This window comes from Carica papaya, chromosome 1 (genome assembly GCF_054855325.1).
Source record: "Carica papaya isolate Zhongbai chromosome 1, ASM5485532v1, whole genome shotgun sequence".
NCBI lineage: Eukaryota > Viridiplantae > Streptophyta > Magnoliopsida > Brassicales > Caricaceae > Carica > Carica papaya.
In genome coordinates, this window is record NC_142309.1 from 23,064,682 (window position 1) to 23,080,345 (window position 15,664).

The following is a 15,664-nucleotide window of genomic DNA, read 5'->3' on the forward strand; positions in this document are numbered from 1 at the left end:
GGACGGCCTGCAGGCGCACTGTGAATCGTATTCGGATCCCGAAAACAAGTAAGGACCCCTCACCCTATTTCCTATCACGGTATTAAAGTTCAAAATGATAAAACGGTATTTCTTGAATTAACGAATGTGTGAAATTGCTTAAGGCGGCTAATGGAGCCCGAGTCTAGTGTGATTGGTGATTTACTGTTATTTAGCCTGTTTACAGCTTTAAATGCAAAATGAGGTTTGATGTGTTCATTTTACAGATTTGTGTGCATATACTACGTTTTTATTAATCATGGGTTGAATGACTGAAAAACTGATACTGTATGTTGTCTGTTCGGCATGAATTACTGTTTTGCTTGTTTGTATGTGAATTGATGATGCTGACTGAGGAAAAGGAAAATGAAAGATTGTGTAGACTGATAATTGTATTATGGGGGTCAGCCTAACTAGATATCCTGGGAGATGGTGGACGGACCAGGTCCGTAGGGAACCCTACCGGGATTGTGGTCTCACATGCCGGACGGGGTATGGAGATCTTATGGTTTTGGCGCCCATATCGGACGGGGTATGGGGACGGCCCGTTTCACCCTCATACCGGACGGGGTATTGAGGTTTATGGTTTTGGCGCCCATACCGGACGGGGTATGGGGACGGCCCGTTTCACCCTCATACCGGACGGGGTATTGAGGTTCATGGTTTAGGCGCCCATACCGGACGGGGTATGGGGACGGCCCTGGAAACTGATTATGAATGTTAAAGGTTAACGGGTAGCGGAACCCCTATGGACCCCCACGGATACTAGTAGGCTGGTAAATGAGAAAAAGATATGTTGTACAATGATTGAAATTTCAAGGGGCGTGATAAGTGTTATGTTTTACAGCTTATATTATTCAATGATTATGATAATGTTATTGTTTTTCTTATATTGTTTTCATAAATTCCACCGAGGTAAGTGGAGGGTAAAGGTTTTCATGTTAATAAACGAGTTTGTTGTAAATTATGCTCCATTTGGTCTTTTGTGTTTTTCTACCCACCTTTACCTCCGTGACGGTGAGATATCGTGATGTTCTTACTGGGCTAGTGTAGCTCACTCCTTATTTAACCATTTCAGATCAGGAAGACATGGTTCCCGAGCCCGTTCCGCAGGAGGACGACGAAGGGGATGCCTAGAGACTCTGTAGTCATACTCATAGTTTTATTTTCGAGTTTCTCTCTTAGTTAGTTTAATCTTTTGTATTTTAAGTACGTTTTTGGTTTTTTTCGTGTAAGGGATGTTAACTGAAATTTTGATCTCGCTTCCGCATTTGATATATTTAAATACTCATTTCATTTTAATATTTCCGGGGCCGTTACAGGTTAACTGTTATTTGGCCTATTTTACAGTTTTAAATGCAGTATGAGGTTTGATGTTTTCATTTTATAGTTTCGTGTGCATATTTTACTGTTTTATTGATTATGGGTTGAATGACTGAGATACCAATGCTGTATGTTGTCTGTTTGGCATAAATTACTGTTTTACTTGTTTGTATGTGAATTGATGATGTTGACTGAGGAAAAGGAGAATGAAAGATTATGTAGATTGATAATTGTATAATGTGGTCAGCCTGACTAGATATCCTGGGAGATGGTGGACGGACCGGGTCCTAGGGAACCCTACCGGGATTGTGGTCTCTCATACCGGACGGGGTATAGAGACTCTATGTGTTTTGGCGCCCATACCGGACGGGGTATAAGGACGACCCATTTCACCCTCATACCGGACGGGGTATTGAGGTTTATAGTTTTTGCGCCCATACCGGACGAGATATGGGGACGGCCCTGGAATCTGATTACAAGTGTTAAGGGTAACGGGTAGCGGGACCCCTATGGATCCCTATGGATACTAGTAGGCTGGTAAATGAGGAAAAAATGTTGTGAAATGATTGAATTACAAAAGGCGTGATAAATATTATGTTATACAGTTATATGATTTCATGATGATGATAATATTATTACTTTCGTATATTGTTTTATGAATTTCACCGAGGTAAGTGGATGGTAAAGATTTTATTATTAATAAAAGGATTTGTTGTAAATCATGCTTCATTGGTCTTTTGTGTTTTCTACCCACCTTTACCTCCGTGACGGTGAGATATCGTGATGTCTTTACTGGGCTAGTGTAGCTCATCCCTTATTTAATCATTTCAGATCAGGAAGACATTGTTCCCGAGCCCGTCCCGCAGGAAGACGACGAAGGGGACGTCTAAAGACTCCATAGTCATATTCAAAGCTTTTACTTTCGAGTCACTCTTTTAGTTAGTTTGATCTTTTATATTTTGAGCATGTTTTTGGTTTTAGTGTAAGGGATGTTAATCGAAATTTTGACTTCGCTTCCGCATTTGACATTTTTAATACACATATTTCATTTTAAATTTCCGGGGCCGTTACAATGTAAGCGAAAAGATTTAATGAGTTTACATTTATGATATTTATCAGTACAAGTTTTGATTGTTTTTACTCATTTTATTTTATTTTATTTTGTTTTATCATCTCATCAGATTCTGCATACATTATGATGAAAAAGAAAATTAAAAAAAAAAGAAAAAAGAAAAAAGAACGAGAGATGTTCAAAAATAAAAAATGGAAGATAAGATAAAATTAAAAAACCATGAGGGCCGATGTCCACAGCCCATGCCCACTCTCCTACATCTCCAAACGGCACCATCTGAAGAACTTTCGTATTTTATTCTTCTGGCTATCGAGTGACAAATAAAAAAGGTTTTTTCGGACTAAGACAAGGCTGAGGCGCGCATCAGAGGAAGGAGAGAAAGAAGGTCGCACATAAAGAAAATATCAACCTATCTTGTCTGTACCTAGGTGAAATCAGAGAGAACCTAGGCTAAAGGGGAACGTTTCGCCCCCAAAAAACCGACCAAATCGAGTAAGACGACAATGCGCGAATGCTCGAGTCAAGTGTTAGGTACAGGCGACAAGGCTTGCAGGTGGATGTTGCGGGAAGAAGACAAAATATGCTGGTTCCATTACCAATCAGGTTCTTTAGGTAAAATCTGTAAGAAACTCTAATCTAATGCGAAGATTAATGTGTTATATTATATTGTTTCCACGGTAGGAAAATGTTAGGGTTGTTTATCTTTTCTTTTTCTTCCCGTATATAAATACATGCGTGGGCGAAACAGTGAATGAGGCCCCATGGACGTGCTTCTGTCCGTATCTGATGTAAATCAATCACCCGGCTGTGAAGAAGGATTTCTTGAATTAATGGCGCAATACACCATTTCAGGTCGGTCACTTTCCTTTGTCAGAGCATTTATCGCTAAAGTTGAATCGGTGAAAACTGCGATCTTATTCTCTTCCATTACTTTTGCCTATTTGACAGCCACGATAATAATAAATTTTAATTTATTAAAATTTTAAAAATGAAAATTAAGTTACCTGTCAATTCTTTCGGTGTGTGTGTGTGTTTTTTTTTTTAATGAGACTAAACGGCATCGTTTATTCAGCTATAAACTGAAACGACGGCATAATTTGAGTATCAATTCTCCATGGCTAGAAAGATGGGTACGAGCAAAAAGAACGACGATATATATGATGTCACTGAGCTACGTTTTCGGCAGACGTAAGCAGGTATTGAAATAGGCGTTAATGATATTAGGAGTAGCGATGATGTGTACAAAATGGTGAGTATACGTGTACGGGCTACCAAACCAATCCCAATTCAGTTTGCCGAGCGCTTGGTCAATGGCATTTAACTTTGTTCTTTGAATAATTAGGCGTTAAACGAATATAAATTATTTTCTAATTGGTCAATGCATTTAACTTTATTATATGGATAATTAGACCTTAAAAGAGTATAAATTATTTTCTCACGTGGTCAAGGCGATATTCCAACACTAGGTAAAATGGCATCTTTTGATTCGTGACAAAAAATTATTATTTATTTTTTAACAAATTTATGATAAAAGTCTTCGGTCTCCTTGACATGAAATTAAATCCTTTACTTGATTTATATAACTCAAAACACTTTTTTCTAGTTGATTGATTCGAATCGGTAAGATGCAATTGGGTCTATACGTGACTTTTGTGGGACGAAAATAATTTGTCCATTGAAAAAAGTTAGCATTACTTCTCTGAGTCTAGAAGATTCTCCCTTATATAAATAAATATATGTGTATATCTGTTCCTAGGTTGTGTACCTTCTCTCTCTTTCTTTTTCCTCTCTTTCTTCCCCTCCCTGTTCAGCAGCCTTCTCTGTTTCGCAAGTGTTCCCGTTGGTTCCCCTATACCGCAGCTTGGTAAACATGGTTGGTTCAAGTCGTGCACTTAAGACGAAGGTTAGGTCTGTAAAAAGAGGAAACAAGTTTACCAACCGAGCTTACATCTACGATCATGATTTGGAAACATACCTCATTGCATCCATCCCCAAATTGTACCTGGCATCCGTTACCTGACAAACTCGTTCTTTTCATTTGTGTCTCTAAATCTGTGTTTAATGGTCATCTGATGTTTGATTTCAATTTCCCTACTCCGTTGAAGTGTTTCCGATGCCTTTATTTCTTGTTGATGATGAAGTTTCCGTTGCTTCATTTATTTTTTTTAACTGCATTTCAAGGTTTTATTGCTTCTTTTTTATACTTCCCCTGTTTTACATACTTTTTTGTTGTTGAACGAGAAAGGCGAGAGCCTCTCTTTGGAAGTTGTAGATGAAGCTGAAATTATTTTCAATTTATTTTTTTCCTACTGGTTGCTATTTGATATCATTTTGTTTTGTTTTTTTTTTTCCGTCAAGTGTTTTGAATTTTCATTTGATTGCTAGTTCAATTTCAATTGCAATCTCTACTCGTTTTGTTTTCGATATATTTTTGGTTTTTTTACTTCTTTATTTTTTTGACGATTTCAATCTTCACCTTCAACAACTTCATTAATGGCCTTTCTGTTTTAGTAGTTGATTCTTTTTTAGAAGTCATGCATTCATTCTGTTTAAGGTGTTGTCTTATTCCTTTTTGTTACCTTCAAGTTTTTTCTTGTGTCTACACCAAACACACCTTTAACAGAAGATCACTGAAGATAAAACCATCAAGAAAGGCGAAATTGCCCTCAACGATCAACACTGCGACTTTGCAAAGACCAAAATAGGAGACTCTGCAACTGTGATTCCGTGAGTTTTTTTATCTTCAACTAATCGACCTGTTTGACTTTTTGGCATTTTTGTGTCAAGTCTCAGAATATTGATAATCTTATTTTTGTAGATTCAATCTTCCTCATGATAAGTTTGACATCACAGAATTATACTTGCAATTGAAATTCTCTGGCAACATAGAGGTATAATTTTCTTTTGTTCATTTATCGGCTCCATATCTGCTATTAACCTAAATTGTGCTTGTTGTGTAGATTAATGCTCGTGACTGGGAGAAAAAACTGAAAGATATATACAACAATCAGGTAATTTTCCACTCACACCATGTAGTTCAGTTCCTTAACACAGATACACATGTAATACGACCAAGTTACACTTAATAATAGTCGATCGGTTTACCAACTTCTGTTTATGTTTTGACTGTAAAATTCCTATGAAATTTTAAGTTTATGCAAGTACATGGGGTTTGTGTACAATCTATTGATTTAACCTGGTAATTCTTTTACATGAAAAATAACATAAGAAAGTATAAATAATAAATTGGATTTTGAAAACAATTTGATTTTCTTTTTCATTTAGTTTGTTATTAGAATTAGAATCACGTACTTAAATTATGACTATTTTATTTTTACTAAAATTTAATTTAACACAATAAATGATAAATTTTTTATTTTATTTATGCATTTAATACGGTAGAATTTTTGTAGGATTCGTTTTTGCTGCTGCGGTTCTCTCATTCTGCAGCTTTGTGTGGCTGCTGCAGTTTTTGCTGTTGATGCAAGCTGATCTCTTTTTTAGAAGCTGCTTATGTTTCCTTTCTAAGCTGCAGGTGTTCTTTGATTGGGAATTTATAGTTGTACTTTGTATTCCATGTCTTAAGAGTCATAGATCCATGCTTAAAAATGTAACTGGGATGTGTGTTTGTATGTATGGGTATCAACATATCTGCAAATTATATCAATTGAAGGCTGAAAATTACCTAGAACAACTCGAAAATTGGTCCAGGAACAAAACGAAACTTGTGGTGATTATCAATTTCTCCCTCGTTAGAGTAAAAAATATTTTACCAAAAATATAGTCTCTTTCAGCCGTAGATAGAAAGCTACTGACAAGTGTAATCGTGATCATCTTCCTCTTCTTATTACAAATCTTCATAATCATTCACAGAACAAAGAGTGAACGTCAAGTTTATATGATTTCAAATCCACAAACTAATCCATCTCACCAGTAAGCTTCATCTACTCCCCAAGAAACATGAAAAAGAACATTAAAAAAGTCAGTCGGTATATCGAATGAATGAAATCAATCAACAGATTCTGCAGTACTCAATAACCATTGGCTGAATTTCAAACCGGACAGGTCCAGCCCCAGCTCAAAGAGAAAAGACGTATGGTAACCTCTAATCAACCGAAAATCTAATGACAGTACTGATTTTAGATGAATGAAAACGACCAACGAATTCTGCGGCGCTCTAGAATCCAAATAACCATTAGCCCAAAATTCAGGCCAGACACGATGGATAACAGTCAATGATCAATCAAAAATCTAATGAAAATTTGAATAATTTTTGAAAAAAACATATAATTTAGTTCTTGATTAATTTTGAACCACGGCAACTCATCTAAAAATTTAATAATCTCAATAAGATATAATCCACATCCTGGCATCCCATAGAACTTGAAACTGAAAAAGAGAACAAAACAAAAATTGGATTTACAAAACGAAATATATTAGGCATAATATATGAAAAAAAATAAATGTAAGGATCAAACTAAACTTTATCTGACACTTTTCTAATATAAAACATTTATAAAGACTTTTCTGAGATAATAAAATCATAAAAGATTCGAAGTCATGGATTCTCCAATGTCTTCTAATGTTTGTCCTACTGTGTCCCAATTGACATCAACAACTACATCTCAATCGAAGACAACACAACCAAATAATAAGATTTCGATGCAAGTAATATGCATTAAATAACAAAATATGATCGACTATCAAGCACCCATGACAGTCCCGGAACTCCGGCGACATTCTTGTAGCACGTCCATGTAAAATTGGCACTTGCTGATGTCACTTCCGTAATGGTTCAAGCACTGCAAATAAATAAGGCAGAAAAGAATCAATAAGAAACTCATATGAAAACACCAACTTAGTTTTATTTATTAATTAGCCATGCATTATAATCAAAAAACTTATTAGGAACAAATAGAGATAAATTAATTTAGTAATTTAATTTATCAATAAATTACAGTAATGATCGAAAAGTTACCAAGAGAACAACAAATTTTGTAGATGTAATCAATATTTATGAACTTTTTTTTCACGATTTTTAGTTAAATATTTAAATAAATTAACGAAATTTGTAAAATATGGTACCTCATTTGTACTTTTAGAAGACCTAATAGTAAATGTTCATAATAATTACCTAACAACATTAGTTATTATTCTACAAATTTATCCAAAAAGTATTGGCTCAGGGCACTATAATAACAAACAATAAGTTTCTTTTTTTTTTTTTTAATCTTTCCTAGAAAAAGTACTTGAAAATTAAAAAAAAAAATTACAATAGAGAGCTCAACAGCAATAAGAAATTAGCTTCAACAGGTTCAATGATCATTTGTATGCAACATGTCTTCAAATATAATAAAATTTATGCAACAAATCCTCACTTAAGAAGGGAATAATACCTCACTTAAGGCTTTGAATTGACCGCCACAAGCATCAGAACCTCCAATACTGTTTGCTGTTGGTGCAGGGGCAGCAGCAGCAGCAGAAGATGAAGGTACAGTCTCGTGCTGAATGACACGGGGTCCCATGACAGCATCAACAGCCCTGTGAGCAATTGCGCTGCCAGTGCCAAAAGCCAAGCCTATACGTAGTGGAACTAAAATTAGTTTTATGCTTATATGATTGGCGGTATAAGTTTTTAAGATTCATACGTATATTTTTTACATTAATATATAAGATTGACTATCGACATAAAGTACTCGATGAAAAATGATCCAAGGAGGTAAACTCACCATCTGCAACGGCAGCACCAAGACCTCCCATCATAGAGCCATTTCTACCTTGTATAGGAGCCGGTGGTGGAGCAGGAGAAACTGTATGTTTATCAGAAAAGTATACAATCAAAACTTAGTTAAGATTCTAATAGAAAAGATTATTATCCTAGCAACACCAATACTATAATTTTGTTTCTATTTCTGGGATGAGAAATTCACAATCAATCAAGCACCACATATTATGCCATCTTATTTATGCTAATGCAGAGATCATACAACGACCAGACAAAAACACATTCGCAATATACTGATACCTAATCTCACAACTCCATGCACAGAACAATTTTGTCATCGACAGATATTTACAACATCTTTCACATGATTTATGAAGATGAGATGAAAACACACTAGGAATACCACAGTTGCCCAATCAATCTAGTATTTGTGTGCAAAAACAAGTGCTAAGACACAGATATAAAAAAATTTCCAAGCATGCGCAATATGTGTCTAGGAATAATCTAAAAGATTTATTGCTTAAACATTTCTGAATCAATTAAAGCCAAGATTCTTGAAGAATATAAAACGATAAAGTAAATTGCAGTTTATCAGACCATAAAAGTAAATTACCTGGTTGGGGAGGATTGCGAAGTGGACGGGCAGCAGGGCGAGAAGCCGACCTTCCTGCAAAATTAAAGAGTGGCACTTTAGACTGACAGTGTCACAACTAGCATCATCAACTGTTTTAATAAGAGCATATGAAGAGAGGCAGGAAGAAAGTAAGAAATACAAAGAATAAACTAGAAAGCAATGAAATGTCAAAATCAAATAATTATACTTGTTTCTTATATAATCACCATCACACAAATATATCTCCAAAATATTTCAAGATTACTCCGATCAAAAAATCAATAATACCTAAGACAGCTAAAAAATTAGTACAGCAGAAAAGAAGAGCAAGAATATTATAGAAACAACTTTTTTTCTCCGTTGAAACAAAATAGTATTAATTTATAATAAAATTCATATATGAATAATCCAAATCTCTTCCGTTGCATAAAGAAAATTACCAACCCTAACCATGATCATCTTCCTTTCAGCCTTATAGAAATCCTCACTAATGTATCAAACCAAACTCGACGCCAAATTTAAGCAAAAGCTCATCCAGCAAAATGACCAAAATTTAACCAGACAACAAAAAATATCTTATATACATCTAAAAAATTTATTACATTCAATTTTTACAAAAACGATCATTAAATTCTACGGAACCCTAAAATCCTAGTTAGGATAAACAAAATGTAAATCCTAAGATAGATATAAACTTAAACTTCAAATCAGGCAGATTCAGATCAACGACCGCAGACGATCATAATCACGGAAGCCAAAAAAATGGCCGAACAGAGCACTCACCTGTGGAGCTTCGACGAGGCATATCGTTGGAGAGTTGAAGGTTATGAAATCTTAGTAGCGAAAACAAAAAGCCACCAAGAAATATCAGAAGTACCATGAGTCTTATATATAGAATGCCGTGGAACTTTTATTTTATTTTTTAGTTTGCTTGGACAATAAGTCAATTTTTAGATTTTTTTTTTTAAATAAAGTTAATTTTGGACGTTTGACGTGTCTAGAAGTTTCTTTCGCATATTACCTATTTTTCTTTTCATATTAAAAAATATTGATGCACAAATTTGCTATTTTATTTAATATATTTATTAAAATACATAAATAATTTTTTCTAAATAATAATTTTAATTATTTATTAGATAAACTATAAAATAAATTAAATATGTAATGGACTTTTTATTCATTTTATTAAATATATTATCAAACTACATATAGAATTTGTTTTATAAATAATAATTTTTAGTTACATATTAGATAATACCTAAAAAAGTAAATTAAATATTTAATGAATTTTTTATTGAGTTTATGTAATTTAAAACTTAATTTAAGTTATTTCTAAATGAATCAATATAAACCCGATGTCTGTATATCTACAGGGATTACAACGACACCGCCTCGAATTTATATTCATTAACAGGGACGATGCTGGCACCGCCACGTCTTCTGGGAACTCCTGGCTCCCGCCGGACTGCAGCTCAGAGTCAACGGGATAAGCGGGTTGTTGAATGAAAGCTTCTTCTTCCTCACAACTACTAGATTACATTCGACCCTTGGGCAACACACTGACAAATGCCCGAAACGACGCAGTTTCTCCTGTTACCAAGGGGATTTCCTTGCACGTCGTCGTTGCGTCACAACCCTTCGCGACTCCCGACGTCTCACGTAATTAACAGCTTCAATGCCCCAAAGCATCATTCTCCGACAATGTTCTTTCCTCGAAATCGAAGGCTCCATCTTCAACTTCCTAAAAATTCATCTTTCGACGGAAATAATCTCACCGGTAGAAACTCCGACGTCCTACGCCGGTCGCCATCAACAAAATCTAATTTCGTAGTCTGTGCTTTGCCTAAGGACTCATTCACGTCCTATAATGACAGAGGAACCATAATCAGCTCATTGATTTCGATATCATTAGCAGTTGCTAATCGAGTGCTCTACAAGCTCGCTCTCGTTCCGATGAAAGAGTTTCCTTTCTTTTTAGCTCAATTTACCACTTTCGGGTATCTACTATGCTTCATTTACCATTTTGTTTCATTATATGTGATTTCTGCATTTCAACTTCTTGAAGGACCTAATTCTGCTTCTTTCTCTCGTTGGAATTGGCTGGGTAATCACCACGTGTTTAAACGGTGCCGTTTAAATGGCTCTGCTGGTTTTGCAAAACGCAGGTACGTGGTGATTTACTTTTCGATATTGTATATGAGATACGCTGCGGGGATGGTCACCAATGAGATGATGGCGCTACCTAAATCACGGTTTGTGGCCATTGGTATTCTAGAAGCTCTTGGAGTTGCCAGTGGGATGTCAGCTGCAGGTACCATCGTGTTCGTGTGTGCTTTGTTTAATTTGCAGTTTAAGATTTAAGAAATTCCCTCAGAGCTTTTGGCTCTGTAAGAATCTCCTTTTTGAAGCAAATAATTTTAATTGAAATTACAGTTACCCAGTTTCAGCATTAGTTTTTTACGTTATTTCTTTTGGTAAAAAGTCATTACTTCATTTGATGATGGTGATGCCATGTAGAAAGCGGAGTAGAGTCGATAATTAAGAGGAAGCAAATTGGTTTCTCTGAAGAAGAGAGAAAAGCATTTCTGGTCCTATTAATTTCAGTGTATCTTTTAATTTTTATATTGAATGTTTATCTATATTGTACAGCCATGCTTCCTGGACCAACCATACCAATACTGAATCAGGTATCTTTCCTTTTATGGGTCAGAATATTGAGAGAGATATTTCTTTGTTTAACGTTAATCAATACTTTATGCTTCTATCTATCCATTGAATTATCCCGTATTTAAATTTTTTTGGTTTCTGGTTTCGTGTCTAAAGGCAGCAATATTGTGTGAAATCGGATTGAGATTAAGAACTGTGTGCTGTATTTTAATGGAGCAATTATTATGGGCATATATATCATATGTGAAAGTAGAGTAAAAATATATTCTCTTGTAAAGGTTGTAACTCATGCAAAATTTTCCTATTTAGGAGTTATTTTCCCTTTAAAATGTGGCTTGAGATTCATGAAGCTATTCTGCACAATGCTTGATTTTCTGAGTTGTGTCGTGACAGTTCTCCCTTCATTACACTTAGTGGTCATGTCTATGATTTCATGTTCTATACAGTTTTCTTTCTCCGGAAAACATATATGGAACAATGAAGTATATGGCTTAATTCATATTTATGAGGGAATCGGGTTAGGACATTGCTGTCGTATTTCCCAATTGTGTTTATCCTCCATATAGCTTTCTGTGGGTTTTATTTATATGATTTTTTTTTTTCTGCAGACATTTTTGGTGTGGCAATTGATTTTTTCTGCTATTATCCTGAGAAGAAGGTATTTGTTCAACCAAATTGCTGGTTGCTTGCTTGTAGCCGTGGGTGTAGTGGTGGCAGTTTCAAGGTATTTGATTGACTCTATCATGTCCATGAGGATCCTTTTCGGAGATTGAACATTAAACAACCATGACCAACTTTATCTGTTAATTATGTTGAAGTTTAGTTTCAAATATGTTTTTGGTTTTTGTACTTCTTGATAAGTAGTTATCAAAGAACCTGGGCAAAATTTTGACATGCAAATCTCGCTTGTACACCCTTATGTGACAGTTGTCCTTCAAAGCTCTATGCTTTCAGATGAATAAAAGTAGAACATATTTTTGGAGATCAGTCACTTAAATTGGTTTAGGTCTCTCTTATTTTCTCCTGAAAGACTCTTTTTAAGCAAATGCATCAGTGCATCATAAATTCCTGGAATTCTCAAATCACCTTTGAAATTCTTCTTTCCTTTTATCCTTTCTTTCCTGCAGTGTCTGGAAATTTGTACCACGAAGACAGTTGCTATGCAGAAATGGAGCATCAGGACCTTGTTCATGGATCACAGTTTATTTGCATTTCTTCTTGCCTCTTGAATCAAAATTGCATCCTGACAATTGCTTGCAATTGCAGTGGGTTTAATGCTGACCACATGCTGTCTGGAACTGATTTTGTTTGGCCAACTGTAATGATACTATCAGCTGCTTTTCAAGCTAGTGCATCTATTATCAAGGTTATGAGGATGAACATTTGTTATCGTTTCTTTTTTTGGGGTTACTAAGCTTCTGAAAGCCAAACAAACAACATCTGTTATTGGTCTATGAACAGGAATTTGTTTTCATTGATGCTGCAAAGCGCCTTAAGGTATGCCCTTCTCCATCAAGCATCAATTCTAATGGGTATTAACTACTAAGCAAGTTGTGCACTGAATTTCTCAAAGTCTGCAGTTTACATGCATGTAGGGGAAGTCGCTGGACATATTCGTCGTCAATTCTTTTGGATCTGGATTTCAGGTAGTCTTAATATGAGTCTGATGAGAGCTAGTATGTTGTATTTTCACGGTATTATATATGTAAGCGGTAGTTTGCTTCTGGAGCACAAAACGAACTTGTTAGGAGCTTCAGGCATGACCTCCTCTTTGACTTGTGTGAATCGTTGAGAGAGGGAACTAAGAAATTTTAAGAGGTGAAGAGAAGAAGAGAAGAGAGGTTTGCGGTTGAGAATGAGAGAAGAGAAGGAGAAGAGAGGATGAGAAGAAAGAATTTAGAAGGGACTCTAGAGACTGCTGATTGATTCAGAAGCCTTTGGTAGGCAAATTGCAGTATGCCACCAATTGGCACATCTGTCCTATTTCAACCAGTACAAGCAGAAAATCCAAGATAACAAAATAGAATGGTTGAGAACAGAAAATTCCTGACAGTACTACCTACAACTGTATAACTAACCAGCTGACTCATCCCTGAAAATTATCCCAATATCCTAAGTACTCCTGACCTGGACTCCAGTTCACTATGCAGCTTGTAACTTCTTCCTTTTCAAGTAATAAACTTCAAAATTTTCCCTCCTTTTTCCGTGGAGGTCTGAACAGAACTGCACAAAACATACCAGTAGGCAGTAATCTTGTTCCTGGACACTAGGTGCCAATTGGAAAGTATAGCAATTGTTTCTTTATTGTTTTGGAATGTCATTGCGTTCTTCAATGACATATAATGGTTTTGGTGTTTTCCTGAGGTTTTTAGTATCAATCGCACAAGCCCTATCAATGTGGGAAACCCATTTCTACAAAAGCGCAGATGAGGTTCTGAAGCATACAGACAGATACATAACAGAACTTTTAAGTTCTAGGATCAATTTTTTGAAAGCACAGATGTGGGTACACATTTCGTAGCAGAGTCCTTTACTTTTCACCAATTATTTCCACCTTCAGAAAACTTGGCAATTCTGGATCCAGTTTACTCTAATATATGATATGTGCTGATGTGCATCAAATTTGTCCTTGATAGATGTTTATAATATTCTTTGTTAATTTTTCTGCTAATGATTTGAGCTTTTGATTTTTCTCTACCTAAACTGTAACGTCTCTCTTATGTGTAGGCTCTTTTCGTATTTCTCCTTTTACCTTTTCTCTCAAACTTGAAAGGGGTTCCGTTCGTTCAACTTCCTTCATATCTAAGGAGTGGTGCTGGTTGCTTTCTAAATATTGGAGCCAGCATACCAGGTAAGCTCCTAAGGATTTGGCTTCCACTAGTCCCAGTTTAGAAGTAAATAATTTTGTACCTGTCTAGCATTATCATGTAAATTGTGCTAATGTTTCAGTTGAAACAAGTTACTGGTTTGAGATAAGGACCGAAAAAACGCGTTGGAATTTTCCTTAAGATTTATTAATTTAACCCATATTTGGAGCAAATCAATTATTCTTGTGGAATTCATTTGAAAATTCACACTTGGTTCAATTAAGTGTTTTGGAAATTTTTTTGCAGAATATAAAAATGGATCTCCAGAAGAAATCTTTTCTTTAATTAAAACACTATTAAAATTCTAGCAATATCTCAACTCTACCTAGAATTAGTCTATGAGACAAACTTTTGACATAACTCCTTTCTTCAAGTTGTTTTTCGCAAGTTAGTCTCCTTATTTTTTCACCTGTGGTCTACTCAGGCTGTGATGGTGCTCCCTTGCTTCCACTGCTTTACATAGTTTCCAATATCTCTCTCAACATATCTGTGCTGAATATTGTTAAGACTTCCTCTGCTGTTGTTGCTGCTCTTCTCATGGCTTTATCAGGTTCTCTCTCTCTCTCTCTCTCTCTCTTCCTTGCACACTTTGTTCTACCTGTAACGGACCTGAAGGACATTTTTCCTAATGGACATTCTGATCCCTTTTTGCAGTGCCAATTGCAATTTATGTGCTGTCTCTTCCATTGCCATATCTCCCTGAAGGTGTAAGCTTGAGCCCTTTTTTTCTGTTAGGAAGTATGATTCTTGTATTCGGTCTTGTATTATACAACATAAGGAAGCCTCCTGAGCACGGACCGTGATTTGTTTGGCATTTAGTAGACCTACTGCAACAGGGGATTGATTCAGAATTTTTTTGCTATGGAGATACAAGTTAAACTGAAGATCTTTCTTTAATTGCAAGTCTAATTTTTTCAAATATATATCACTTTACCTCCATTGTCTAATATTGTTGACTGCAAAGTTTATAATAGATTTTTCTTTGGACCGCATTTTAGTTGTAAAATATTATCTTGAATGTCATTTAAATTTCTACATTTATATATCTCTTCAATGTATATACATATGTGAAGATAAAGACAAATTATTGAAAAATGGTAAATATAAGGTATTTGAAAATCCCCAAACCACCTATACAATCTTCATTTCTGTAAGCCGCAACATTCTTTTATTTTTCTTTCAAACACAATATATTTTAATTATCTTCTTAAAATTGTGTTTCTATTTTCAATTACATTTCTTCAAGTGTAAATATGTAAAAAATAAAAACCAAAACACCATTTAACTGTTAATCAGAACTTAAAATCTGTCCTGGGATTCTTCTGCCCTGGAGTCCCAATATTGTAGTAGCTGTTTTAGACAACTGAATTCTGTTCTTT

At 35.3% G+C, this 15,664-nt stretch overlaps 2 protein-coding genes and 1 long non-coding RNA gene across 5 annotated transcripts; 2 read left to right on the forward strand and 1 right to left on the reverse strand.

The window, feature by feature from the left end:
- Positions 1-4,022: 4,022 nt before the first annotated feature.
- On the forward strand, positions 4,023-6,107 carry LOC110810139 (uncharacterized). The gene is made up of 4 exons (XR_002538941.2): positions 4,023-5,140; positions 5,232-5,304; positions 5,374-5,424; positions 5,827-6,107. It is a non-coding gene; the product is annotated as an uncharacterized LOC110810139 (long non-coding RNA).
- Positions 6,108-6,908: 801 nt separating this feature from the next.
- LOC110810128 (uncharacterized) lies at positions 6,909-9,692 on the reverse strand. The gene is made up of 5 exons (XM_022036204.2): positions 9,535-9,692; positions 8,752-8,805; positions 8,143-8,223; positions 7,810-7,991; positions 6,909-7,215 (listed from the first exon to the last, which is right to left on the reverse strand). Exons 1-5 carry the CDS (start codon positions 9,629-9,631, stop codon positions 7,117-7,119), a joined length of 513 nt encoding a protein of 170 aa, XP_021891896.1. The 5' UTR covers positions 9,632-9,692; the 3' UTR covers positions 6,909-7,116.
- A 413-nt stretch (positions 9,693-10,105) lies between these two features.
- CLT2 (CRT (chloroquine-resistance transporter)-like transporter 2) lies at positions 10,106-15,277 on the forward strand. 3 transcript variants are annotated; one of them, XR_015820875.1, is made up of 10 exons: positions 10,106-10,748; positions 10,917-11,062; positions 11,269-11,438; positions 12,027-12,142; positions 12,685-12,784; positions 12,880-12,915; positions 12,992-13,064; positions 14,146-14,269; positions 14,710-14,835; positions 14,940-14,962. XR_015820875.1 is itself a non-coding variant. In XM_088221568.1 (10 exons), the coding sequence occupies exons 1-10, from the start codon at positions 10,318-10,320 to the stop codon at positions 15,086-15,088; spliced, it is 1,449 nt and encodes a 482-aa protein (XP_088077694.1). In that variant the 5' UTR covers positions 10,109-10,317; the 3' UTR covers positions 15,089-15,277. The 3 variants fall into 3 exon arrangements, 2 of the variants coding, with proteins under 2 accessions (XP_088077694.1, XP_088077695.1); XM_088221568.1 differs by having other exon boundaries at positions 10,109-10,748; positions 13,014-13,064; positions 14,940-15,277; XM_088221569.1 differs by having other exon boundaries at positions 10,111-10,748; positions 11,401-11,438; positions 13,014-13,064; positions 14,940-15,277.
- The last annotated feature ends 387 nt before the right edge of the window (positions 15,278-15,664 follow it).

Excerpts from the sequence above, each read along its gene's own strand:
- LOC110810128 (XM_022036204.2), bottom strand. The coding sequence starts at position 9,631 with ATGGTACTTCTGATATTTCTTGGTGGCTTTTTGTTTTCGCTACTAAGA. Across the intron at positions 8,224-8,751 it reads TCGCAATCCTCCCCAACCAG|TTTCTCCTGCTCCACCACCG; the intron begins GTAATTTACTTT and ends ATAAACATACAG. Across the intron at positions 7,216-7,809 it reads AATTCAAAGCCTTAAGTGAG|TGCTTGAACCATTACGGAAG; the intron begins GTATTATTCCCT and ends ATTTATTTGCAG.
- CLT2 (XM_088221568.1), top strand. The coding sequence starts at position 10,318 with ATGCCCGAAACGACGCAGTTTCTCCTGTTACCAAGGGGATTTCCTTGC. Across the intron at positions 11,063-11,268 it reads CAGTGGGATGTCAGCTGCAG|AAAGCGGAGTAGAGTCGATA; the intron begins GTACCATCGTGT and ends GATGCCATGTAG. Across the intron at positions 12,916-13,013 it reads ATGCTGCAAAGCGCCTTAAG|GGGAAGTCGCTGGACATATT; the intron begins GTATGCCCTTCT and ends ACATGCATGTAG.